Below are 27,912 nucleotides of genomic sequence, written 5' to 3' on the forward strand. Positions count from 1 at the left end.
CTTGGGTGGCTCAGTCGGTTAAGCATCCGACTCTTGATTTTGGCTCAGGTCATGATCTCAGGGTCCTGGAAGGGAGCCCCACGATGGGCTCCCCGTGAGTAGGGAGCCTGCTTGAGGATTCTCTCTCTCCCCCTGCCCCCCCACTTATGCACTGCCCCCCCTCAAATAAACCTTAAAAAAAAAAAAAGGAAAATTGATATTATCCAGACAGAGAGCAAATAAAAAATGGAAGAAAAGAGTGAAGAAAGCCTATGTGATTTATAGGACACCGTCAAAGAAACAATTTGTGAATTACTGGAGTTCCAAAAGGAGACCAGAGGGAGGAGGGGGCAGAAAGCTCATTCAAAGAAGTGATGGCTGACAGCTATCCAAATGTGCGGAGAAATTTGGATAATCAAGTTCATCAAACTCACAGGTTATCAAACAAACAGCTTAAAGAGACACATTATAATAAAACTGTCAAAAATCAAAGAGAATCTTAAAAGAACTGAAAGAAAAGAAGCTTGTCTCTTACAAGGGATAGATCTGTCAGTGGATTTCTCTGCACAGACCTTAGCAACCAGAAGAGAGTCAGATGATTCAAAGTGCTGAAAGAAAAAAACTGCCAGTCAAGATACTCTTGTATGACATAGTTTTCCTACAGAAATGAAGGAGAGATAAAGACTTTCCCAGACAAAAGCTGAGGGAGTCCTTCACCACTAGACCTCCCTTAAAAAGTGCTGAAAGGAGTGCTTCCAGCTGAAATGAAAGGACACTAAATAGTAACATGAAAATATATGAAAATATACAACACACTGGTAAAGGTAAGTATATAGCCAAATTCAGAATACTCTAACAGTGTAATATGGTGGTGTATGCATCCTATAGAATGCATAAAAAGCAGTTCTAAGAGGGGTGTTTAGAGTGATAAATGCGTATGTTAAGAAAGAAGAAAGATCCCAAATAAACAACCTGACTTTATACCTCAAGGAACAGAAAAAGAACAAACTAAGCCCAAATTTGGCAGAAGGAAGGAAATAACAAAGATCAGAGCACAAATAAATGAAAGAGGTAACAGAGAAACGTTAGAAAAGATCAGTGAAACTAGAGCTGGGTTTTTTTTTTTTTTCCCAAAAGATAAACAAAAATGACAGACCTTTAGTTAGACTAAGAAATAAGAGTCAAAATCGGAAATGAAAGAGACATTACAGTTGATACCACAGAAATACAAAGGAACATGAGAGACTACTATGAACAATTATAGGCCAACAAATTGGATAATCTAGAACAAATGGATAAATTCCTAGAAACACAACGTAACAAGACTGAATCATGAAGACATAGAACATCTGAACAGATCAGGAATGAGTGAAGAGATTGAACCAGTAATCAAAAACCTCCCAACAAAGAAAGTCCAGGATCAGATGGTTTCTCCAGTGAATTCTACCAAACATTAAAGAAGAATTAATGCTGTTTCTTCTCAGACTCTCTAAAAAATTGAAAAGGAGGGAGTACTTCCAGACTTATTTTATGAGGCTGGTATTACCCTCATATCAAAGCCAGATAAGGACAATCTAAGAAAACTATAGGCCAATGTCCCTGATGAATACAGATGCAGTAGATGTCTCTGCACAAAGTTCTCAACAAAATGTTAGCAAATTGAATTCAATAGCACATTAAAATGATCATAGACCATGACCAAGGGGGATTTATCACTGGGATACAAGATGGTTCAACATATGCAAATCAGTAAATGTGATACATCACATTAATAGAATGAGAAATAAATAGCACGTGATTATCTCTATAGCTACAAAAAAAGCTTCCTTTCCTGATAAAAAACTCTAAACAAATTAGGTATAGAAGAGTATACCTCAACATAATAAAGGCTGTATATGTCAAGCCCACAGCTAAAATGATACTCAACAGTGAAAGGTTGAAGATCAGGAACAAGAAAAGGGTGCCCACTCTCACCACTTGTATTTAAAATAGTACTTGAAATCTTAGCTAGAGCACTTAGACAAGAAAAAAGAAACGGAAGGCTTTCAAATCAGAAAGGAAGAAGTGAAATTGTTTTTGTTTGCAAATGATATGATCTTATGTATAGAAAATCCAAAAGCCTTCACCAAAAAAACTATTAGAACTAATCAATAAATTTGGTAAAGTTGCAGGATATAAATCAGCATACAGAGGTCAGTTGCATATCTGATAAGGAATTAATATCCAAAATATGTAAGGAACTTATACAACTCATTAGCAAAAATATACATAAACAGTCTGATTTAGAAATAGGTAGAGGAGGGGTGCCTGGCTGGCTCAGTCAGTAGAACATGCAATTCTTGATCTCGGGGTTGTGAGTTTGAGCCCCATGTTGGGTGTAGAGAGTACTTAAAAATAAAATCTTAAAAAAAAAAAAAAATAGGCAGAGGAACTGAACAGACATTTTTCCAAAGAAGACATAAAGGTGGCCAGCAAGTACATGAAAAGGTGCTCAACATCACCAATCACAAGGGAAATGCAAATCAAAACCTCAATGAGATACCACCTCACACCCGTTAGAATGACTGCCATTAAAAAGGTGAAAGTTAGCAAATGTTGGTGAAGATGTGGAGGAAAGGGGAATCCTTGTGCACTGTTGGTGGAATGTTGATAAAGCCACTATGGAAAGCAGTGTGGAGGTTCCTCAAAAAATTAAAAATAGAACTACCATATGATCCAGCAATCCCACTTCTGGGTATATATCCAAAGGAAATGTAATCAGGATCTCAAAGAGATATCTACAGCCCTATGTCTATTGTAGGATTATTCACAACAGCCAAGGTATGGAAACAACCTAAATATCTGCCTTCAGATGAATGGATACAAAAGGAGTGGTAAGCGTACTATGGATTACTATTTAGTCATGAGAAAGAAGGAACTCTGTCCATTTGCAACAATATGGATGGACCTGGAGGACATTATGTTAAATGACATAAATAACATAAGTTAAAAGACAAAACTGTATATATTATCTCACTTATATGAGGAATCTGAGAAAGCTGAACTCTGAGAGACTAGAATGGTGGTTGCGAAGGTCTGAGTGGTGGGGGGAAACAGGAAAATGCTGGTCCAAGGGTACAAACTTCCAGTTATAAGTTTGGGATCTAATGTATAGCCTGACGGTTGTAGTTAAGAATACTGCATTATATGCTTGAAAGCTGCTGAGAGACGAGATCTTAAAAGTTCTCATCACAAAAAAGAATTGGTAACTATGTGAGGTGATGGAGGTGTCAGCTAGTAGTACCGTGATAATTGTTTCATGATATAAAAGTGTATCAAAGCAACACATCGCACACCTTAAACTTTCACAATGGTATATGTTAATTGTATCAGTAAAGTTGCAAAAAAATTAAGTTTAAAATTCACTTCCTCAAGTCTCAGCCACATTTCTAGTGTTCTTGTGGCTAATGGTTACCGTATTGGACATCATGGATATTGAACGTTCCCATCAATGCAGAAAATTTTATTGGACTGCACTAAACCTAAAACATCGTGCGGACTTAAGAGGTAGTGTACAAATGTAGTTAGAAGATAAACTCCAGGTTATAAAAGTTAATTTAATCTTCCTTTTTTAAAAAGCAATTCAGGATTGAGTTTCCTTAGAATAGTAAGATTGTTTAAAGGTCTTGTGTATCTATAATTTGTAAAAATTGATTATTTGTTCTAATTAGGTTCCTCTGCTTTTCTTTGTCATTAGTGCCTGTCTGTAAATGATTGTTTGTTTAGATTTTATGCTTTAATTTCACAGTAGAGACCTAGTTAATATTTTTACACACTGACAATATAGGAGAAAGGGTCTTTTTAAAGCTAAAAATCATTATTCTTCATGATTGAAATACGATAATTAAAAAAAATTTTTTTTTCGTATTTTGATCACCCCAGGGAATATTTTCTACCCATTGAACACATTCAGTTGGACTTGGTTTTCCTTCCTAGATTAAGAGCTTTATTTTAATCACATTATATTTAGGTTTTGCTAATTAAAAAGGATGTACTCATTCTGTTAGAAAAGCTTATCATGTTTACCTCATAACTCTTAGAGGTAAGGGCAGAGATGGGGCTCATGTGGCTTTTCGTCAGCAGTAAGACCGTCTGCCATTATGCTCACCAGTAGAGGATGAGAACTAGTCACAAAGTTTCAGTGTTCAAAGGTAGGTGACTATGTAGTGACCAGGTGCTCAAATGATTTACAAACCTTTGGCCTCAAAGAGTTTTTGTCAGTCTAAACCAAAGAATTTTTCAGAATCCTTTGAAAAGGATATTGAGATTGGTTTAAATCTGATAAAATTCAATTAATTTTTCTTCAAGCATCACACCACAGATTTAGCTCTTGATTCAGATGTTGCAGCCTGGATAAAATCCAAAAGGCTCAATCTAGGAGAGTCAGGTTTGCTTCTTGAAGACCCAGCTGAATACCATCCTCTCCTTGAAGCAGTTCATTCTTGCCCCAGCTGGGGTTAATCATTCCCTCTGTGATCTTTCATAGCACTTTAGATGCATCTCTGTTGTCATTATCACAGTCTTTGATATAAAACCCCCAGCACTTTTTATTGTATCCCAAAATATATGCAGTCTTGGCTTTTTCTCTTCCCTCTGTCCCTCCCCCCCTTCCTCTTTCCTTCTTATTGCCTCTAGGATTACATTCAAGCTCATCATTCTGATATTCAAGGCTCTCTTACAAATCATCTGTATTTCTAATTGTTCCAGTATGGATTCTTCATCTAGCCAATCTGAACTATTCACTGCTCAGATATATACCTTATTCATATATATATATATATGGAGGGTAAATGGAGAAGGAGGGAAAGAGAGTGATTGAGATTGAGAGAGAGGAATTTGGGATGGCTTTTTTTTTTTTCTTATAATTTATGTGTATTATGAAGCAACATGGTTAAACATGGACTCTGGAGTCCTTCCTCTACAGCTTTACTAGAATGTGCTCTTGGAAAGATTCCCCTGTAATCCTGTCTAAACCTCACCTTCCACAAATCTAGTACTGTATTGCCTATATTAGCCTGCCCTCTCAAGGAGTAAATGGTAACATTTTTTGTAAAATATTTAGTGCCTGGGAGATAGTAATACACACACACATACAAAGTGCACTCTTGTTTTTAATCCATATGCAAACATATTATGAAATTCCTTGTATGTCTGTAAAGTCATAACTTTTAATGCTACCCAGCACCACATGTTTCAAAATGTGTTTTGAAAAAAAATTGTTATACAAATAAACAACTGTTTCATTAATTTTCTCTCTTTTGATTAGGATGAGGGAAGACTCTAACATGCGTGGAGCTATACTGCGCGCTGGCACCTGTCTTAGGCACTCATTTCTAAATACCTTTTCATAAACTACATGGGAGGGAAGCATAAATCCCGTATTGCTGATGAAGAAACAGTGTCTCGGAGAGGTTGCGTAATCGACCCAAGATCACGTAGTAAGGGATAGTCAGGATTGTACTGTCCAGCACAATATGCTGCTGCTTACACCAATGACAGAGAGAACTTCTGTACGTTTGGTGCCCAGAAATGAGACTTGAAGTCTAGCAAGGGATTTCTCTTACACTAAAATGTTGTAATCTTTTGGCTGGATTATTTCGTAGTATTTGACATTAGGCCTGTTTCACAAGATTCAGGAATAAGGCAGTAGGGCTTTACTTACTAATGTCAGTCGTAACCAAACAACTGAAATGATCAGTTATTGAACATGCCCTCTTTAGTGATAAAGATTACTACATTGACAAAGTTGTAAAGAAAGAGGAACATTTGTTTTTGATCATTTCTATCTGTTGTTCAGCGTTCTTTACACCTCTAGGCCAGTTTTGAAATACACTGTTTTGTCTTTGCCATTGCCTGATTTTGTTTTTACCACAGACAGGTCTAATTTGTAGAATCAGAATGCAGGGTGGCTAGTCAGATGTGGACACCATGTTTTAAGTCATAAGTCTTAAGGTCTGAGTGCTAGTTGACTTCCATTTGACAGTGTTTAGTGTTCTTATCAAGCCCGGAATACTGGGCAAGACTTTTTTTGTTGATGTTGAATTAGTTTGTTCTGTTTCTTACTGCTTCTGTTGCTCTTAAAACAAACTTGATAATAATTATAATGACCAATGATTTATCTCTAGTGAGAACTCATAGCACATCTTCTTTTAAGGAGGAAAAAAAAAAAAGAAGTAGAAGGGAAGAGAAAATACCAAACTACCTTTTTCCTAATCATTGTATTGCAGTGGATTACATTGCATTGATTGCAGTGATTGCATTGATTGTATCGATTGCAAGTGGATCCCTTGGTCAGATTTCAGTTTCATGTGAACTTCTTTTTCCTCCTTTACTTTTCCTGCAAGAAAGGGTGCTTTCACACATGTGGATAGGAGTGGCCAAATGGTGTGTGTGGCAGGATGTTGGAGGAGGAATCTGGGGGATATGGGTGGTATTTCCATTGGGATAGTGTCTTTGAGGCTCATGTGTTGACTATAATATAAACTATGTGTTTCTGGAAAGAATAGGCAGAGATAATGAAGATTTGTCTCAAATTCCTAGTGATCTTGGTATAGTCATTTACGATGGAAGTTAGAGATTGTAAAAGAATATGTCAGGCTTCTCACCCCTCCACCCCCCACTAACATTGACTTCACAGGGGAAAGATGCAGGAAGTACACACATCAATGGAATGAGCTTATACGCTCTTTGGCGGGTGGTGACTGCATTCAATAAACTGTGGTCACAGCTCCTTACCAAGGGCTGCAGATGGTAGAGTTCTAGGCTGGTGAAGTACACTTGGCCACATGAGGTGGGAGATTAAATTTCTTTCATAGTTCCTTTAGAAAGCAGCATAGTTTTAACTGACTAACTCCAGTCCTAGATAGGTTATTTTTCCAGTAACTGTTGGCACAAATGCTCTACTCACACATATTTTACCCCATTTCTGTCGGGACTGTATTTTCAATAAGGGTAATAATTACCATTTATTGAACACTTACATCGTGTCATGCACTAGTCTGAGTTCTATGTATGTTATTAGCCCATTTAATCTTCCCAGCAGCCCAGTGAGGGTAGGAGTTACTTTTATCACCTTTTTACCGATAAGGAGAGTGAGGTTAACCAACCTGCTCAAGGTCACACAACTAGCAGAGAGCTGGTCTTTGTTTACTTACAAAAATGTTTTTGCTTTACATTTTATGCCATTTTTTTACGTTCATGTTTTTGTGATTAACTATAGACTAAAGCCCACGTAAGGACAACCATGACTGAACGTTTGGCCTTTTAGAAATTGTCAACAGTTTCTTAGTCCTTTAATGAGATAATTAAATTAGAGTTAGAGTTCACCAGTGCATTTTGTCCAAGTGATGAATTATTCAGTGAGTCTCCATTTCCCACCAGTTGAGATTTTTTTAACTTTTTATTTTCTGCTATGTCTTGGCCATATCTCACATTCCCAGGTGAGTATAGAGGGCTTTTGTTTTTTTCAGTCAACTGGAAAACAAATAATGCTTTTTAAAACCCATTGCTTTTAACATAATTGCTTAAAATTTGCCTTTTGATACTTATTGAATAAGATGTTTATAGTTAGTCATAGCTTACGTGTTTAACTTACACACTTAGTCAGAAAAAGAAAGAATAGCAATTTAAATGGTGTGGGCAATCGGATCTGCCTCCCCCCCACCCCTTAGTGAGCAAGTATCCTGAAGGCAGTGGGCAATGGAGATATGAATTTATCATCCCCTTGGTTGGTTTTAATTACTGGGTGCCACTTATTGAGCGTTGGATTCTGTTTGGTATGATTATTTCTTATATAACGTGATCCATGTAAACACACCAACAACTGGGAAAAAAGTAAGCTATCCCAAGGCTGGAAGAAAACCAAGCTGCGCCAATCTTAATGAAAGAGCATGCATTGGTCTGTGATAGGTTTTTCCAGGGTAATTTCAACGAATGTGCAATTTCTGCCTTGTATGTTTGCTTTAGAGGTAACTCCTTTATGTGACTCCTCTGTATTGGGTGCCTCTCGGAAGCCAGGTACTGTAATAGGTGCTAAAAAGATGAAAATTTGTTTTGTCCTTCAAATAGTTCAGTCTTGATAGCTCATAGGTAAGGAAGGGCAACTTTAGGTAATGGAGAAGACAAGTATCATAAAGTTAATAGGCAAATGCTTGTGTGTTGCTATAATATGACCCAAAATAGTTTATTTGGGATGTTCTGTTAAAAAAAAAAAATCAGTAAGTGTTTGAACATTGTGGTATGTGTGGAAGTGACTTGCTAAATTCTCCAGGGGCTAAAAGAATTAGAAGCAAGCATTTCTGTCCTGTAAAATCTCATAAAATTCTTTGCAGTTCTCACATATGCCTCACAGTATTCACCTGAATATCATGCCATTTTGGTTGTACCTGTCTTTATATCATATATATGTATATGTTTTCTTTTAGGTTTCTATATACGCTGTACCAGAAAAGATTGGTCAAGTTCATCACGCCTTGGAAACAACTGTGAAGCTTCTTGAATTCTATCAAAACTACTTTGAAATTCAATACCCGCTTAAGAAATTGGGTAAGAATCAAACAGTGCCTCCGATTTTCATTACCATTATAACCTAGATTGATTTTGCAAATGTTTTTTAGAAAACTTTTGTCAAAGTTGTTTTAAAAGAAAGCTAAGAAACACTTAAATCTTTAAAAGTTGTATTTGTTAAGATTATTCAGATTCCGTAAAAGCATCTGAATGTGGAGCTTAAAATATTTAGAAGTTTATGAGGCTGTTACAGGGGCTTATACAGGTGCTGTGTAAGTGGGAATTTGCTTAGGGCTTAGTCTGGAGTTTGACTAATTCTAACCTCCTAAGAAATTCCTGATTCAAATAACAAAAACGGAGTATTGGTAGCTCAGGAAAGCGAGAGCATTTCAGAGCTGTTTAACTTGGAGCTAGATAGAAGAATGTTGGATCCGCACTGTATCCTCCTTGCTCTAGAAAGTTGATTCTTTGTGAAGGAATTAGGTTTCTCTTCCTTTGCTAAGTGACAGAGGAACGGTGACTCTATAAGGATGGTTCAGGTCCCTTTCTCAACTGACTGATAGGTGGGGAATATACAACACTAGAGTGGGGTTCCTTTTGCTGAGTATAAAATGACCTCACCGCCTCTTGATTCCTAGTGATAAACCAATGGGTAAAGTAGTTTTCGTTAAGGAGTGCCTTAGATGAAGGAAAGTTGATCACTTCTTTCTTCTTATGTCCAGATTTGGTGGCTATTCCTGACTTTGAAGCAGGAGCAATGGAAAATTGGGGCTTGCTCACCTTCCGAGAAGAAACACTTCTGTATGACAATACTACTTCTTCAGTGGCAGACAGAAAGCTGGTTACTAAAATCATTGCTCACGAGCTATCGCATCAGGTATCAGTAGCCAAGGATATTATAGTTCATACTTCTATTTTATGTCCTAGAGTTTTAGAGTAGAATTAGACACTAATAAGAAATTTAGCTTTTTATTGTAGTATTGCCTTCTTTCATAAAAAATGGTGTTTTCTAACACAAAGTTGATTTTCAAATGAAAATGCTCTCTAATGTTTGTATAGGCTTTTACCGTTTATAAAGCATTTGCATATCCATTATCTCATTTACTTTTAATAACCGCTCTGAGGCAGGTGATAATCCCATTTTACTGATGTGGAAACTGAGACTCAGTTTAAGTAAATGACTTAACCTAAATCACACATTTATTAATTGGCAGCACTGGGCTTGAAGAGCCACTGTCTACTCAAGGTCTGTGTCTCCTTTCTTGCCCTCTAAGAAATAGAGAGCTATTTCACCCCTGACAGATGCCAACTGCTCAGTATAGCTTTGTGGTGGAAAAACCCTTTCCCTAAATTTCACTCTGTTCTCACAGCTCTTGGACTGTAGTTGTCAGGACTAGATTTATGTTTTCTTCTGCTCGAACTGTGTTCTTTGTTAATTTGGAAGAGGGAGAGTACTCTTTGTATGACAAGGAGAAAAAGAAAGAAAATTATGTGGGTATGTGAACATCCTGTTTTCTTCCCCAGTGCCTCGTCTTTCTTTTGTCCCTTGCTGAGGTGCTTAGCAGTGTTGGGTATAGTTTGGGGGTGTTATGATGGAAAGGGGACGTGGAAGAAGAGTGGCACATGCTCTGGGCAGTTTGCCCCCCGTCTCAAACACCATATGTGCGCAACTCTAGAGCCCTTGTGAACACTTCATAACAGGCTGACATCGGAAGCACATACTTATTGACAGTTATGGTTTTGGGCGTGTAGCCAAGTTGCCCTTTAGAGGATGTCCTCTAGGTCTGTGATGCCTGGGGCCACCCATCACCACTTCTCTGTTACTTCTACTTTAAGACTTAGAAATCATATTCCTCTGAAACAGGTTTAAAGAGATTATCTTTGGAAAGCATGTTATTGTAATTCTCAAAAGTGTTTTGTTTCAATACCTAATAACATTGTTTTGCTGCTAGTTCGAGATGAGCCCCAGGCCACGCTGAATTGCATATGCTGTTACCTACCACTCTCCATTTCAGGGATCTTTGAGATAATTTTTTTTTTTTAGGAGAGTCTCCTATCATTGTTTTCCTTCTTATTGTTATATCGTAGAAGAAGACATTTAAAGATCTTTCTGATTTCCTTTTTTGATATGCATGCCAACTATCCGAAGGAACGAAGGAACGTTACTTGAATTCTGCTTTGAATCATGTAAATACCGTCCTCAGCTCAGGTGACTGAGGACAAACACGAAGCACAGGCTCCGTAGGGAAATCTGTCACACACCAGTTTATTTCTTAGTTGTTGTGGGTGGTTGTAGATAGAATGGAAATAATCTTACTAACTTGGTATTAGAAGGTAGAAGAATTTCATTACCTAGGAAATAACACTTTCAGTGAAGTGGCTAGAAACTGGTTTTTATTAACCTAGTAAACAGTGTGTGTGTTAATTTGATAAATATGCTAATTGTGTTTCTTGCTTGTTTTCCCATTCGACAAGGTAAAATGTTAAAATTTTTATTTTCATTTTAGAGTAAATGTAGACACATTTTCTTGTAAGTCTTTACTTTGAACATAGTTTGTTTTAAATAATAACTGTATTTTTAAGTAATTAGAATGTGGGTATAGGTGATTAATCTGACAATTCAATTATTAGAACATTTTTAAGAGTGTAAATATTGTGTTGGTTAGTAGTTTTTTTTTTGCCCCCCCCCCCCCCCCACAGTGGTTTGGTAATCTGGTCACAATGGAGTGGTGGAATGATCTGTGGCTAAATGAAGGGTTTGCTACTTTCATGGAGTATTTCTCTTTGGAAAAAATATTCAAAGAGCTCTCCAGTGTAAGTACACTTGTTTGTTACACGCACTATCGTATTTGCCATTTGGAGAAATGAAAGTGTTTCTAGAAAGATACAATAAAATGTATCCTTGTTACTGATGTCTTCTAACTCTTGAGATTTGACAGTGAAAATTAAGCTTTTATTTATTGATATGTTTCATTGAAAGCTGAAATTATGTGAAATTATTTTATACTTTATTTAGATGAACATTTTAAATCACTTTGCTATGTTTTATTTTTAATAGATGTGGCCCTTCTCCTTGAAGGAATTTAGATAAAGTTGAAAAGACTTTTTTGCAAAACAAAACTTTTTATCCTTTGTATAAAGAGAGAAAAAAAATTAAGACATTTTGTAGCAATGCTATCTCTCTCTTATCACTGTGATCATTCTTGTAACAGAGATACATAGATTGATACAGACAAATAATTTGCCCTGTTAAGATACAAACCATATTTTGTGCCCTTTTCAAAGACTTGGGACATCATTCTGTCATAGACAGTGTAATAATGATAACTGTGTTATTAGACTCTGGAGATGTTTCCTATCCTTAGAGATATTTGAACACACCAGGCCGTGGTACGATAGGTATTGCCAAATAATCGAAGCATTAGGTGGGAGAGTATAAATAAAGATCCCATTCAACCCTAAATTCTGTGACTTTGTATTAAACTTCCTGGATATTATGGTCCAAGACTGCTTCAAAATAGGGATACTCTTAAAAGCTTTTAATTTAAAATTTTTGTGTAAGGCCTCTTCAGAAACTTCAGGTGGGTAGAAGGAACTCATTTTTAGCTAGAATACTAAGCAGAGTGTTCTAAATCTATGTTACTAAATTAAACAATGAGATACACAGTTTCACCACTTGGTGGTGCCCAGAATGTTTAAAACCTTCTAATGTATATTCTAGGGGAGCTCGTCTGCTGAGCTATCAACGAATTCTATTTAAGTGTTATATTTAATTTCGAATGAACCTCAGTTAAGGGAAATGTATATTACCTTAATAGAAACCTGGACCATATATGAGAAGTCGGCTTAAGGACCCGTTTTTATTTTTTATTTTATTTTCAGATGTTATTTTAAAAATATATACTAACCATTTTAGAATATTTACTTTGATTTTTCTTTTTTTTTAAGCACCAGCACTTTTTTTTTTTTTTTAAGATTTTATTTATTTATTTGACAGAGATAGAGACAGCCAGCGAGAGAGGGAACACAAGCAGGGGGAGTGGGAGAGGAAGAAGCAGGCTCGTAGCGGAGGAGCCTGATGTGGGGCTCGATCCCAGAACGCCGGGATCACGCCCTGAGCCGAAGGCAGACGCTTAACCGCTGTGCCACCCAGGCGCCCCTACTTTGATTTTTCTATCTGGATTTGGGACATTTGGTTGTTTTAGTAATAGATTCTTAATTTATCCTCATGCTGTACTTCAAGAAGCAATGTTTTTCATGTGGCTAGGAGGTTATAATTTTATCTTTAAATTTAAGGAATCTGAATGAAAGTTGCTCTACTCCTATGTTTTCAAAAGCTTATTTTCTGAAGTTTAGTGAAGATTTTTTTATAATGACCTAAAACAGTAATTAGTCTAATTCATATAAATAATTACTATACTTGCCTTTGCCTTTGATACTTTTCATGATTTCCTAATCTGTTTGATGTTTCCGTTAGTATGAAGATTTCTTAGATGCTCGATTTAAAACCATGAAGAAAGATTCCTTGAATTCATCTCATCCAATATCATCATCATCTGTTGCGTCTTCAGAACAGATTGAAGAAATGTTTGATTCTCTTTCCTATTTTAAGGTACTGCTCTGCAAACCAAGTACCTGGGGTGGGTTTCAAATTAATTTAATATGTGAGCAAGCTGCAAGATTTAGATTACTTTAAAGATTATTTTAAGATTACTTTCACATAATCTTTTAAACTTTAAGATGTTTGCTTCTATTTAAATCTTGGTTTTAACTTTTCTGGGCTTTTCTTTACTTCTCTATTCTCATTTAAGTTCTCTGACTGGCATTCTGGGCGGTTAATCAGATTATACAACAATGTATCTTTTAAAGTTGGTTCAGTCTCCAGATCTACAGGTAGAATATGTCCATGGAGTGTTCTAAGCAAGCCCTTAGCTGTGTTACTGAGAATTGAGGCATGTTGCAAAGTCACAGTTGCCAAAATACGTAAACAAAGAGAGATTGTAAGAACTGAAAATTGTATTGCAGGATCAGAAACACAAACTCCAGGTTTGGGAGTGAAGCAGAAACAGAAAACTAGAAACCTGATTAGGATCACCACAGGTCAGGGGCGCCCGGGTGGCTCAGATGGTTGAGTGTCTGCCTTGGGCTTAGGTCACGATCTTCGAGTCCTGGAGCTGAGCGCTGATTTGGGCTCCCTGCTCAGTGGGGAGTTTGCTTCTCCCTCTGCATCTCCTCCCCCAATTCCCGCTCATGAGCTCACTTGCTGTCTCTCAGATGAATAAATAAAATCTTAACAACAACAAAAAAAAGGATCACCATAGGTCAGAGAACAGAAGAACAGTACTACTCACCGTTGTGGTGAGAGTCATGAATGTTTAGACTTATTTGCCTCTTTACTCTGGCTGTCAAATTAATTGATTAATAAATGAATTCCTGCACTGGACAGAGAAAATACACAAAACATATGAGATACAGTCCGTATCATCAAGAAACTCAAAGTTTAGATGGTACTTGTGAAGCAGTAAGAGATGCTATGTGTGGAATGAACGGTATAGCCTTTTTTTTTTAATCTAGGGTTATAAAGAGAACTTTTTTGGAGGAAAATGGAAATTGAAGGGAATTAAATAATAAAAAGAATACAGATAGGAATGGGAAGCATTGAGTAGAGCTGGAATGGGGCAGTGAGCTCTACAAAGAAAAAGTCAGGAATACTAATGGGCAAGACATTTTTGTTTAGGGAGTAAATGTTTGACTGCGGTGGAAGTCATATGTGGAGAAGGGGAAAGATGAGAAAGGTAGGTTGGGGCAGTTGTAGAAGGTTCTGAATGCCATCAGGAATCTGGACTTTGTTCTGTAAGCAATGGGAAGCTTTAGAAGATTTTTCAAACAGAGGAATTCCTTGATTAAAGTTACTGTTTAGGAAAACTAATTTGTTCCAGCTTACAAAGTAGATTTAAGTGTGGAGGGAGACCTAAAGTCAGGAAGTTGCTGCTAAAGTCCAAGCATGATGTGGTCTAAGTGTGGAATTGGGAGTGGTAGTGAAAGTGGGAGGAAAATGATGAGTGCAAGAACACTGGGTGGAGGGAAGTTCTGGAAGGGTTTAGTGACAGGGTAAGGCAGGTAAGCAAAGAGGGAGCCATTTTTTCAGGTTAATACCCGACTGGCATGGAAAATGGTAGTACTGTTAACAAATAAGGAATCAGGAGTTTAATTAGCTGTATTGAATATATTCCGATCAGAGCTGCTGCTGTGATTTTTAAAGTCTGTATTGGATCTGTTGATAAAATGTTTAAACTTGTGGTTCTGTTCTTCTACAGAACTGTTACTTCGGGATTTGTTTTGACAGAGCTCTGTCATCCTCTAACCCCACCCCCTAAACCCCAAATTCAGTGTCTTCTGATCATGTGGTCTCCACAGCATATCTAACTCCTGTCAGTATGATAACTACTTATTTCAGGATATTCTAGCAAATATCCCACATAACTGGGAAAAGTAGGACACGGGGTAATTTACCAATAATGTATGCAAGAAGAAGGAAGCGTCACTAGGGAAATGTGTTTGACAGACATATTCTTTCTGGGTTTTTAGTCTCCAAGCCTAATTCTGATGTAGGTTGTCTGTTGAGATCAACTAGGAAGTAAACTTCGAAAGAAATGAAAAAAGGTCTAAAATGTAAATGCCAGGGGCCACCAAAATGAGGTGGTTCCATGGAGACGGGATCCAGCAGGAGACTGAGAACGATGGCCAGTGAATAGGGGGAGAATCAAAAGGGGTGTCCCAAGGCCAAGTGCAGAAAGACTCTAAAGGGGGAGTGGGTGATCAGTCATATCAAATGCTGCTAGCAGGTTGATAAGATGAGTGTGGGGATTGCCATTGCTTTGACACCATGAAGTTCCCCAGTGACCTTGATAAAAACACTTCCAGTGGAGTGACGGTTGGATGATGGCTCTAGGGAAAGTGGTAAGAGAGCAGATGGAGATGGCAGATGCAGACGCTCTTGCGAAGAGTTTACTACAAAGGGGGAATAAGAAATAGGGTGATACTATCTCACACCATACACAAAAATAAACTCCAAATGGATGAAAGACCTCGATGTGAGACAGGAATCCATCAAAATTCTAGAGGAGAACATAGGCAGCAACCTCTACGACATTGGCCAAAGCAACCTTTTTCATGATACATCCCCAAAGGCAAGAGAAACAAAAGACAAAATGAATTTATGGGACTTCATCAAGATTAAAAGTTTCTGCACAGCCAAGGAAACAGTCAGAAAAACTAAGAGGCAGCCCACAGAATGGGAGAAGATATTTGCAAATGACACTACAGATAAAGGACTGGTATCCAAGATCTACAAAGAACTTCTCAAACTCAATACACGAGAAACAAATAAACAAATCAAAAAATGGGCAGAAGATATGAACAGACACTTTTCCAAGGAAGACATACAAATGGCTAACAGACACATGAAAAAATGTTCAAAATCATTAGCCATCAAGGAAATTCAAATCAAAACCACACTGAGATATCACCTTACGCCAGTTAGAATGGCAAAAATAGACAAGGCAAGAAACAACAATTGTTGGAGAGGATGTGGAGAAAGGGGATCCCTCCTACATTGTTGGTGGGAATGCAAGTTGGTACAGCCACTCTGGAAAACCGTGTGGAGGTCCCTTAAAAAGTTAAAAATTGAGCTACCCTATGATCCAGCCATTGCACTACTGGGTGTTTACCCCAAAGATACAGACGTAGTGAAGAGAAGGGCCATATGCACCCCAATGTTCATAGCAGCAATGTCCACAATAGCTAAATCGTGGAAGGAGCCGAGATGCCCTTCAACAGATGACTGGATTAAGAAGTTGTGGTCCATATATACAATGGAATATTACTCAGCAATCAGAAAGAATGAGTTCTCAACATTTGCTACAACATGGACGGCACTGGAGGAGATAATGCTTAGTGAAATAAGTCAAGCAGAGAAAGACAACTATCATATGATTTCTCTCATCTATGGAACATAAGAACTAGAATGATCAGTAGGGGAAGAAAGGGATAAAGAAAGGGGGGGTAATCAGAAGGGGGAATGAAACATGAGAGACTATGGACTATGAGAAACAAACTGAGGGCTACAGAGGGGAGGGGGGTGGGGGAATGGGATGGACCGGTGATGAGTAGTAAGGAGGGCACATATTGCATGGTGCACTGGGTGTTATACACAACTAATGAATCATCGAGCCTTACATCGAAAACTGGGGATGTACTGTATGGTGACTAACATAATATAATAAAAAATCATTATTAAAAAAAAAAAAAAGAAAAAAGAAATAGGGTGATAATTGGAAGAGGCATGGGGTTAAAGAAAGAAAGGACATCTTATTTGTTTAAAATGAGGAACGTTGCATCGTTTTGTTAATGGGAATATAACAGTAGTGAGGGAAAGTTGGCGATGCAGGGGCGAAAGGGGTCTGTTGGGAACAGGAATGAGTACTTAAATTGGTAGAACAAGTAACATCATGAAGCGCAATATAGAAAAAAGGGAGTACTCGGTATTGAGTTCAGTCGTCTGCGTCCGATCATCTTGATGGCTTAATCCTGCTACGTTTTACCAGAAGTGAAATTCAAAGACTATTCGAGTTCCTTCTGTTACTAGGTGCTGTTTTAGTCACTGGAATTGAGCTTTGTGGATTTTCCCTCAACTAGCATACAGTCTAGAAGAGGAAATAAATATATCTCTATATCTATAAATACATATTTAAATGTATATTTAAATATATGTATTGAATATATATCTGTACCAGATGCAGGAAGTGATATAAATTGCTCTTGAAGATGGAGAACGATTTCTGTCTCGAATCAGGGAAGGCTTCACAAAGATGTTTTTTGGAAGTGATGACATGTGCTTCAGCAATGGTCTAGCGTCGCCGAAGTGCCTTACCAGTTGCATGTCAGGTTCCGAATTATTACTGTACGCTTCCTGCCCTATACGTTCATTAGTGCCAAACATAGCCGAAGTGATTCTGCAGGAAGAAGCGAGATCTTGGTTATTTTAGCAACACGATACAGTAAAACTGGAAATGAATGTACTCCTGAGTGGAGAGGCTTTTGGAGCTGAGCTCTGTTGATTATCTCCAGCAGTGAACCCATGAGTGTGGCTGGTATTTTGAGCACTGGGAGAGGGATGGGGATTCCACAGAAAATGTGGCATGCTTTTCTATTCAAGATGTATTCATAAACACTTAGCTTTTTATCATCACACTGAGACAGGAACTGATAGACCACATAAAATGGCTTATAGTGGAATTAGTGCATGTGGGAACCCGCTCCCATTATTTTTTTGTCAAATCCCTTAAAATAATTTTTCAGACAATTTGAACACAATTCACATCTGGTAATAGAACAGTAAATAACTGTGTATTATAACTGGGTTCTCTATATGTAAGAATATACTTAGAATAATTACATTTCGAATTTTAGGTTCTCAATTCTCTAAACCTATTGTAGTCTGTTATTTCCCCCCTTTTCTCACTTTTTTTTTTTTTTAAATAGGGAGCTTCCCTCTTGTTGATGCTGAAAACTTACCTCAGTGAAGATATATTCCAACATGCTGTTGTTTTTTACCTGCATAGTCATAGCTATGCATCCACTCAAAGTGATGATCTGTGGGATAGTTTTAATGAGGTAAGTGACCTGAATATTTTATTTAGTTCTTAGAGAAGAGTTCTTCTATTTATATTTTTATCAAGTATATAACTAAGCTATGGTACCAAGGATAGTTATTTGAGAGAGAGGGGGATGGAGCACAGAATTAAAGGTCAAGAAATGGAAGTACTTGTCTTTTAAGTGTTGAGATTATCGTGTGTGGCTTTGTATAACCATTTTTGTTCTATGCCTTAGTCTTGATTCCTACTTTGTAGGAAAGTTGCCCGTCCTGAATTAATATATGTTACTATATTTTCATTATTTGATTTTTTCAAAAATCTATTTTCCTTTTCTTGTGCTTTTACATCTTTATCTACTTCTGATTCATGACTTTTTCCCTACACTCTGCCCTATGAATTCTCCTGTCTTTTGTGGTCCTGTTCCTACAAGTCCATCCTGAAAGACGATATATCACAAGCTGGCTGCCATGGGCTGCATATTGCCCTTGGATCGTTTTGCTGTTTGGATTTTGTTGTGCCTGCAAATGTTCTAATAAGCAGTTAGGTTCGAGTTAGGCTTCAGAGCAGTGCGTGAACCCAACCTGCATCGTGCATGTATGCTAACTGCATAACCCTTCTGAGCCTTTTAGTTTGTTGTTACCCTGATCCAGATCAATGGTTCTTAATGTTTTGGAAGATCACAGACATATTTGAAACTTTGATGAAAATTCTGGACATATTCCCCAGAAAAGCCACATATATACACAAAGTTTCAAAGTTTCAGGGCCCTGGACGAAGAGCTCCTCCTCTGGGGGCACCTGGGTGGCACAGTCGGTGAAGCGTCTGACTCTTGGTTTCGGCTCAGGGTCGTGATCCCAGGATCGTGAGATTGAGCCCCGTGTCAGGCTCCACACTCAGCGCAGAGTCTGCTGAAGACTCTCTCCCCCTGCCCCTCCCTTCTGGGTGCTCTCTCTCTCTCTCAAATAAGTAAATAAGTTAAAAAAAAGAAAAAGAAAACTTCTACTCTGAGTCTTTTATGTATACTCTTTCTATTTCCCTGTCTATCTGAAACCTTAAGTTTTCTAGCTGTTAACCCTGTGCCCGGAAGATACACCTTCTCTGCTCTCCGAGTTCTCTTTGAGAAGATGGATTAGTCCTTATTACTTAAGAATTGCTTCCAAATCACTGGTTTTTCTCTCATCATATGGTAACATTCAACTGAAAGCCACATTATTTACTCTCTACTCGTTGCGTTGTCTCCTGACCTTTACGATCTATTTCTGCCTTTCTGACTGACCTCAGCTCTTACCTCATAGCGCTTTCCTATCCCAGCTTCGTCCCTCACGTTATCCTCAGGTCTTCCAGCATCCACATCAAATTATTGCACTGGCCTTTCATTTCCATCCTGGTTCAAAGGCCCAAAAGTGCCTTCGGCAACGTTTGTTTTCTTCCCAATCCCTTGTCTAGAAATGAATAGATCAGAACCATGAGAAATGTAATATTAATATTGCAATGAATTTGGGTAGATTTGATCCAGCCTTTCTGCTTTAAATAAATGGGCATATGGAGGCTGAGGTGAGGCCAGCCATCATGGAATGATATAGTTACCAAACACTTAAGGTGCTTAACAATTTTAGGTGCTTGCAGTTCAAATTCATATGCAACCTAGAAAAATGGTTGGAATCAGAAGGTTAACTCACCAGCTTTAAAGAGATAGTTGTTCCAGAATTTCTTCTTAATCATTGATACCAGTGTCGTAGGGATGGTGGGCTTTAGAGGGTTTGTGAACCTCTGATACTGGATTCTAGATTTTGTAGATATATTGATGCAGTTTCTGGGAGACAGCGTCTGTGACTGTGGAAAGAGGTAACTGTTGTTCTCTGGAGAAACTTCACGTCAAGGTACCCGGCCTATTGACATCTTACTCTGCCGCTGCTTTCTGGCTCTCCCACAGTATTAGCTCTTCCCAAGAGGGATGCTAACATGTACGGAAAGCAGAGGGTCTGGGGAATAAAGAGAGACCGGGACACAGGCTGACTCACAGGAGAAAGTAGTTGTGCTTCTTACTGTAATATTGGTCATGTTTCATACCTTCTAAATGGTGGTATTGTGAGCTGAAAGAGTGCTTGTCCCTACTTCGAGATTTGGACAAACACTCAATGTAATTCTTTCTCAACACAAGGTTTCTCTCACTTTCTCTAGTTATCGCTTAGCTCTGTTCCAGGTGACCTTCCTTTCAGCTGCTGCTCGTTCACTTAGATTAGAAGTGTATGTAAAGTTAAGTCCTCGTTCCGACTTCCGGTCTGTATTAACAGAACCAGCAGTGTTCACAGAATGTGGTGGGCAGACAGGGAGAGCACAGACTGTAAGGTTTTTAAGCTGTTCATTTTTAAGCAAAAATAATTAATTCTTTTTTTGTAGATCACAAACAAAACGCTAGATGTAAAGAAGATGATGAAAACCTGGACTCTGCAAAAAGGATTTCCTTTAGTGACTGTTCAAAGAAAAGGAAGGGAACTTCATGTACAGCAAGAAAGATACTTTTTAAATATGAAGCCTGAAATTCAGCCTTCAGACGCAAGGTACATTCTGGCTTTCTCTTCCTCGTCTCTTTTGCACCCTTGGGTTAAAGTATTTATAATCACAAGTTCCTATGAAACCTAAAAAGATTATCTTTTTCTGGGAATAGCTTGAAAAATTTCTCCTGCCTGCCAAAACGAAGAAGAAGAACAACAACAACAAAAAGATACAACGAATTATGTGTAACTGACTGAAGTACTGGGAAGAGTAATAATCTTCCAATATTTTCTTTTTACAGCTATCTCTGGCATATTCCACTATCCTACGTCACTGAGGGAAGAAATTACTCAAAATATCCATTGGTGTTTTTACTGGACAAGAAATCAGGTTTGACTCTAATTAACTCTTTTCTGATAAGAAATTTGCAACAGCATATTTTTTTTAAAACTCTGACCTAGTAGCAGGAAGGAGAGCATACTTTCCAAAGTGTATACTCTCTGATCTGGTTTTATGAGTCACCTAGACAAGCTATGACTGAAGAGAGATTGGTCCATATAGCACGTATGAAGTTCGTCTTTCTTGTTCATGAGAAATAAGGTATAAAAAGTTGAGCTAAATGTGCTAGCAGCCTTGGTAGAAAATAGCAGACGCTGTGTTTTTATATCCTGGATAAATATTTTATGTTACCAGGTATAAAGTAGCAGAAGCAGAGCTGTCTCTTAAAGTAACGCCTGCTATCTGCTCTCCAGCTCGAGCTTGGGCGGCTGCATTTCAACAAGCACCTTAGGTGATTCTTATGCATAACAAAGGTTGATCGTGATGTAAATTTAGTTAAATCATCATCACAAAGTGTCCTATGAACATAGTATACATTTTTTGTTAATAAGAAAGTGGGGCAAGAAATTATGATTGCAAAGAGGGGGATAAGAAAATGTGAAGACCGTATATGTTGTTGTACCCGTAGGAGTCTATAAAAAACAAAAGTAAAATGTCGTTTCTGACCATTTGTCAAACACCGCTGTGAATGCCACACCATGCCCCTCTCAGTTTACCTCCTGAAAGATCATGAAGATCTCAGGTCCTGCGGGAACCATTAGTGATGCTCTAAGTTTATGGAAAGGGCAAATTTCTTGTTTGAATTTCTATCTGGTGTTCAAGCCTATATTTTTGAGAGAGGAGTGCAGCCTAGTGGTTAATGGAATGGACTTCGGAGCCAGATTGTCTGATTCACTTGTATGACTGTATTAGTTCTGTGACCCTCTGAGCCTCATTCCCTCAGCTGTGGAGTGGAGGTAGTGATCATATTTGAGAGTGTCACGGTGAAGATTGTGTCCGTTTATGTGAAGCACCTACGATGATGTCTGGCCTGTGTTATGTGCTATATAAATGTTACCTGTTGTTATTCATGTTATTATTGAACAAGAAATCTTTAAATGGAGTTTACGTAAAATCTAGAAAATGGAGAACAGATCACCCCATCACAGCTATTCTCGCGATTATTTCTTTCTAATAATTTTTAAAATATTTTTACTTAGTGGATACCGTTGTGTACAAGTGATTTTTATAGCTTGCCTTTTTAAAAAAACATATACAATATTCGATTTGATCTTTCCTTACTGTTGGACACTTGATTTACCATTTGTCTCCATTTAAAAAAAAAAAAGTCTCAGTAAAAGTTTAGGGTCTTAAATGTTTTGGCATTATATGAACTTCTTCATAGGAATGCTTCTCAGAGATGAAGACTGTGTTATTTTTTGTGATTTAATATACATTTCTAAGTTGTCTTTCTGTGATGTGGTGATAATTTATGATGCCAGTTGAAATATGTGAGCATGACAGTTGCATTGCAGTTTGACTAGAGCGGAGCATTAAAACAAGCTCATTATTTGAAACGCTAAGAATCTTTGATTAATATAACCAGAGGTGTAAGGATGAAAACAAAACTTTTTACTTTTAAGTGGTCTTGGAAGGACAGTCCCTGAATAAAGAAAGAAAGTCCCATGTCTCTTTTTGGACCAATAAGGAAAGTTTTCAAACTTCCCAATACTATGTAAATTTTTGGTGGTATTAGAAATGATTGGACAATAAGAAATCCGCTTTTATTTACCCTTAACTTTTTTCAGCTCAGTTTGTTTGTGAGCTTCTTAAACTTTTTGAGATCCACGTCCCAAAGTCTAGCTCATCTTTTCCTGCCAAAGCCTTTTCTCCCTAAGCCCTTCCCCGGCGGCGCTCTGTGCCTCTGCTGTAGGAAACCGCGTCACACCCCAGCCTTGCCTCCTGCCCTCGCCTGTGCTGTTTGCTCTCCCGGAAGAGCACTCTTGCCTCCCCCTCCCTCCATCTAGTGCTATTCATTCTTCAGATCTCAACTGAGGAAGTGCATAAGAAGGTGCCCATTGCTCGCTCCAGGCAGCTTTTCCTCCCCCGAGACAGGTTGGAATGCCTGCTTATGTGTCTTAATAACATCCTCTACTTTTCTTCTTTTGATATACTGTATGTCTCACCCCACATTAGCTGTGTTCCCTATTTAAGGTATACGAATCACTTTTGCAACCTTAACACCCAGTAGGCACACAAACATTTTTTAAATGAATAAATTTTAGTTTGTAATGAGATGACTCAATTTCAGATCTCACTGTAAAAAGTTTTAGGAAAAGAGCATTCAAAGCCTGATGAAATGGTAGCTTCTATTTTCCTTCCTTTGAAAGTATTCTTAATAAAGGGGAATATGCAACATGTACTATAATATAATCGGTTTAGTCTGGAGCTGGAACTGAGCCAATAGATGATGAAAGCAGTGTCTGTTACTTCCTCTTCTTGAATGTCATTCCCCGCGCTGCTGCTGCTGCTGCTTTACTTCCTGGCAGTTCAGGTTTTGAGAGGCCACGCTGAAAATGTTCTGTCCTCACAAAACATTATTGACCCTGAGGACGGTTGGGTCTTCTTGATTCCTAATGTTTCAGTGAGAAGCACTCTTCGTTTAATTGCATTTTAATTTTTTTCTATTCTCAAAAGAAATGTAGCAGAGACGGTGATTACAGAGGCTTATTTTTTGCCATATGACTTTCATACAGTGTGTTATCTTGGTGATTCATCTGTTAAATCTATAGTATATTTCCATGTGTTCTAATGCCACGGTTGCTGGGTTAGTCCATTTGTTCAATCAAATATAGGAGTTATATTTGATCAATATCTTTGTCACTTTTCCCCATGTACATGAATTTTGAATGATTAATAGTTGTGCATAAGAAGGTGTGAAAGGGGCCATTTTTTCAAGCTATTTATTGAGGAAATAACACTAAAATAGTGTCTCCCTCTCCCTTCTCTTCCTTCTTTCCCCTTTTCCCTCCCCATCCCCTCTCTCATCCACATCTTACTCAGACCTAAGCTCTTCAACTATAGGAAACCTTTATTTAAATCTAATTTGAAACATTCATGATATCACTGTGCCAGAAGTATGTATCTGAAACTAAAAGACCTGTTGTTGTCTTTGAATGAAAGGCATTTGGAAAAATAGAATAAGGAAGGGCATATAATGAAGATATTTATCATGTGCCCTCCTTTGCTCTTGCCTCCCCCCCCCCCCAATAAAATAGAGGAGAATAAAGGGTACTGGAGAAAGGAATGCTTTTGAACAAGAGGGGATGTGGTTCAAGTGCGTATGTGCTGCTAGCTAGCTGTCTGGAGCAGGCTGCACGGGAAAGTTCTCAACTTTGTTGTAAGAACTTGTTTTTTGTTTCTGTGTTTTAATGTTTCTGTATAAAACAGTAGTTGATTTTCATAACTCATTGACAAATGATTTTTAAAATCACTACTAAATTACTCATCTGGGCTTCTGCCATGTAAGATTGGAGTTACTCTTTTTTAATACTCAATGGACTGTGAAAATTGAACTCTTAATCTGTTAATGATTATGATGAATTAAAAACATATGAGGGTAGCCTCATCCACATTTGAGCTGTAGGATGTAGTTACCTCCCTTGTGTGCAAAGCTATTACTTTTTGATACCTGTGGCTTTTAAGGTCCTTCATTCGGATCATTCAGAAGACCTGAAGGAGACTAATATGTTGATTCTTTAAATGATAACTCCCCTCTCTCTGCTGTTGGCTGCACTGCTTTATATTCTGTCATCGAGATGATAGTAATAATTTCAAGTACACTCCCAGCTGCCTTCCTCCTTTCTACTGTCTGGACTTGGCCAAGTTTACAACATGGCAAATTGCTTGTCAGCCAAAATACACTGTATTTCAGTATTTTCCTGCATCCATCCAGCCATACTTATCATTTCTTGCCTCTTTTTTTTTGGCAAAGGGAGATTTGGAGCTCTTTAGTCCTTATTCTCAAGGTTCTTTCTTGATAAAAGCTCTGCGGGAAATTGTGTTTGGTGACCTGAAGAACGTCGATATTTTTGCCATAGTTAATGATGAAGTTAATTTCATTAGTCATTGTTTTTTAAATGTCTCCAACCTGGAGCATCTCCTTTGTCCTCACAATTATTCCTTGAATGCATTCTGCTCTACGAGAAGGAATAAATCCTATTAATGTAGTTGATCTTTCCCATCTGCTCTTGTATCAGCCATAAGAGAAATTAGTATAGAATTTTTTTAGTGAAAAAGACTGATTATCTGGTATGTCATGGTAAGACATGATCAGAATATAAGTCTTCTCCATATTAAACATTCTTTGTAGTTCCAGTAGAATTGGAGTAACTAAGGTATTAAGAGAATCTGATAAATTTTAGTAATTCATGCTTTTGAAGTTGATAGACCCTGAGATTTCAGGTACCAAATTTAAATGTGTTCCTAAAGCATTTTATGTGCAAAAACCATCATACAGAGTTATTATGATAGTGAAAATTTTTAAACAGCTTAAATATTTCCAAATAGGAGCTGGGTGGAACTGTGGTAGGTTTTTAAATGGAATTTATGAAGATATTTGAATACTGCATATGAAGACAGTGGAAAAATGGCTGGGAGTAGAATCTGATCGGTAAATGCTTATCTGTCCACTGTGTGAAATATTATATCAATTAAAACATGTATAGGAAAAGTCTTGGCACGAACACCCCACAGAGCTATCATCGTCTGAGTTTAGATTATTTTCCTTGCCTCTGTTCCTCTTCGATAATTTTTAAAAATTAGTACCCCTTACTTTAAAATTGGAAAGAAAACTTACTTCATAAACCTCTATAAACCTTATTTAGATTTGTTTTGAAAACATTTACTGTGACATAGTTATTTTGTTCATTCATTTATTAATTCACCAAGGATTTTTTGAGTATCTGCTAAGAACATTGTTCTGGGCACTGAGGGATTAGCAGTAAACAAAATAGTAAGCTTATGGAACTGTGTTCTAATAAATAGTAAATCTGGAGATGCTTAGAAGCATACCCTTAACTATTATATTAAATCCAAGTCTTTGTTGCCAACTTATTTAAAGGACATTTCTCGATTGGTAATTTAAAGGATTTTAAAAAATCCTATATAGATTTGTAGTCAGATTTTGTAGTAATATATTCTTGTAGTCATATATTTTATAAGTCTTTATTAATTGAAATAATTTCATATAAATTACCAACAATTCTTTCAGCATTTATATATGTAACGGTAGGGACCCAAAAAATGCATATCGCTTTCCTATTATTTTAACTGAGTTATTTATTTATGCCTAATGAGAGCTTAATCCTCCCCAAATGTTTTTTTTGCTAGCTTTGAATTATGTAACTTGTCTAAATGGCTTCATTTATTCTTCCTCCAGTGTAATGAAAGACAAAGGCTGAGATGGAACACATTTTACATAGTTCTTTCACTGTCTTCCCTGCTTCCTCACCCTATACACCTTTACCCTTTCTCCCTGTTTGTCTCCTCTAGCCACAATGAACATGGACGCCATTTCAGTGCATGGACACCATGTACACTTTATCTCTGGGCCTTGAACACTTAGAGTCCCTCATCACCTGCTTAAAACACCTGTACATCTTGAACTCTCAACTTAGATGTCATTTCTTCCCAGAAACCTCTCCTAGCCTCCACTAGGTGGTGAAACATTTCTTCTATGTTCTTCCATAGAATGCCATATTTTCTTTTTCCATCAGTAACATTGATATGATACTCTCTTTGCCTGGCTACATTAGACTGTAAGATCTCTGGAAGAAGGGGCAATTCTACGTTGTTCACCATTAATGAACAGTTGTTAAATGAATGAGTGGTAAATGGTAGGTATTCGTGCCTTCTAATATTCCATTGTATATATGAACCACATGTTCTTTATCCATTAAGGAGGGCATGTGATATGATGAGCACTGGGTGTTATACATAACTAATGAATCATTGAACACTACATCAAAAACTAATGATGTACTATATGTTGGCTAATTGAATTTAAGTAAAAAAAAATAGTAAAAAATTCTTTTAAATGAATGAGTGGTGATCTTTGCTAACATTAAAATAACAGCACTAGGAGGCAGACATTTAGTTTCTCAGTAGAATAATTAAATGTAACAATATATTATATTAACTTTGAAACAAACAAAACGTCCATTCAATACTTTTTCTTCCCCTATTATCTCTCCTCCCCCCCTCTCATTTTTTGGTCTGTATTAGGTGTCATCAATCTTACAGAAGAAGTGCAGTGGGTCAAAGTCAATACAAACATGAATGGCTATTATATTGTACACTATGAGGATGATGACTGGGAAGCATTAATCAAACAGCTGAAAACAAATCCTTATGTCCTGAGTGACAAAGACCGAGCCAACCTCATCAACAACATCTTTGAACTTGCAGGGTACAGTGTGCTTGGTTTGGGTTGGTTGGTTGGTTTTTAAACAAGTGTTTTTCGGAAAAGAACACTTTAGGAAAACAATTCCAAAGAATTAGCACGTATTGCCTGTTAGGTGTCATTATTTTGGATGATTGGGAAGATATAAGATATAATCCTTGCCTTCAGGGGTGTTACAATCTGTATAGAAGCATCCACTACAACATAGTGAACAGTTAAATAACAAGATTTAAATAATATATTGAGACTTGTCCATACCAACAAGTAGGACACATGTTTGCTGCATAAATTAATGTAGGCGTTCCAGCTTGAGGGAATTCTTTTCAAGCAGCATTTAGTTTAGGCATAAAGCTTAGCGCTTACCCACTGGTTTGAGTGATGTGTCTGAGAGTTGGGGCCCTCTTACTTGTGTACAGCTTGCCTCCTAACCACTCCGTGCATTACAGAATCCCAAAA

General features: G+C 37.6%; 1 protein-coding gene across 1 annotated transcript in view; it reads left to right on the plus strand.

Moving 5' to 3' along the window:
• LNPEP (leucyl and cystinyl aminopeptidase) overlaps positions 1-27,912 on the plus strand; it is an 84,471-nt gene that overhangs the window by 43,041 nt on the left and 13,518 nt on the right. Inside the window, exons 5-12 of the mRNA XM_026498574.4 lie at positions 8,442-8,562; positions 9,246-9,400; positions 11,224-11,337; positions 13,001-13,135; positions 18,067-18,198; positions 20,580-20,740; positions 20,977-21,065; positions 27,279-27,462. Of these exons, the coding sequence (XP_026354359.2) occupies positions 8,442-8,562; positions 9,246-9,400; positions 11,224-11,337; positions 13,001-13,135; positions 18,067-18,198; positions 20,580-20,740; positions 20,977-21,065; positions 27,279-27,462 (1,091 nt within the window). The remainder of the gene's footprint in view (positions 1-8,441; positions 8,563-9,245; positions 9,401-11,223; positions 11,338-13,000; positions 13,136-18,066; positions 18,199-20,579; positions 20,741-20,976; positions 21,066-27,278; positions 27,463-27,912) is intronic.

The sequence above is a fragment of the Ursus arctos genome, unplaced genomic scaffold (genome assembly GCF_023065955.2).
Source record: "Ursus arctos isolate Adak ecotype North America unplaced genomic scaffold, UrsArc2.0 scaffold_5, whole genome shotgun sequence".
NCBI classification, from domain to species: domain Eukaryota; kingdom Metazoa; phylum Chordata; class Mammalia; order Carnivora; family Ursidae; genus Ursus; species Ursus arctos.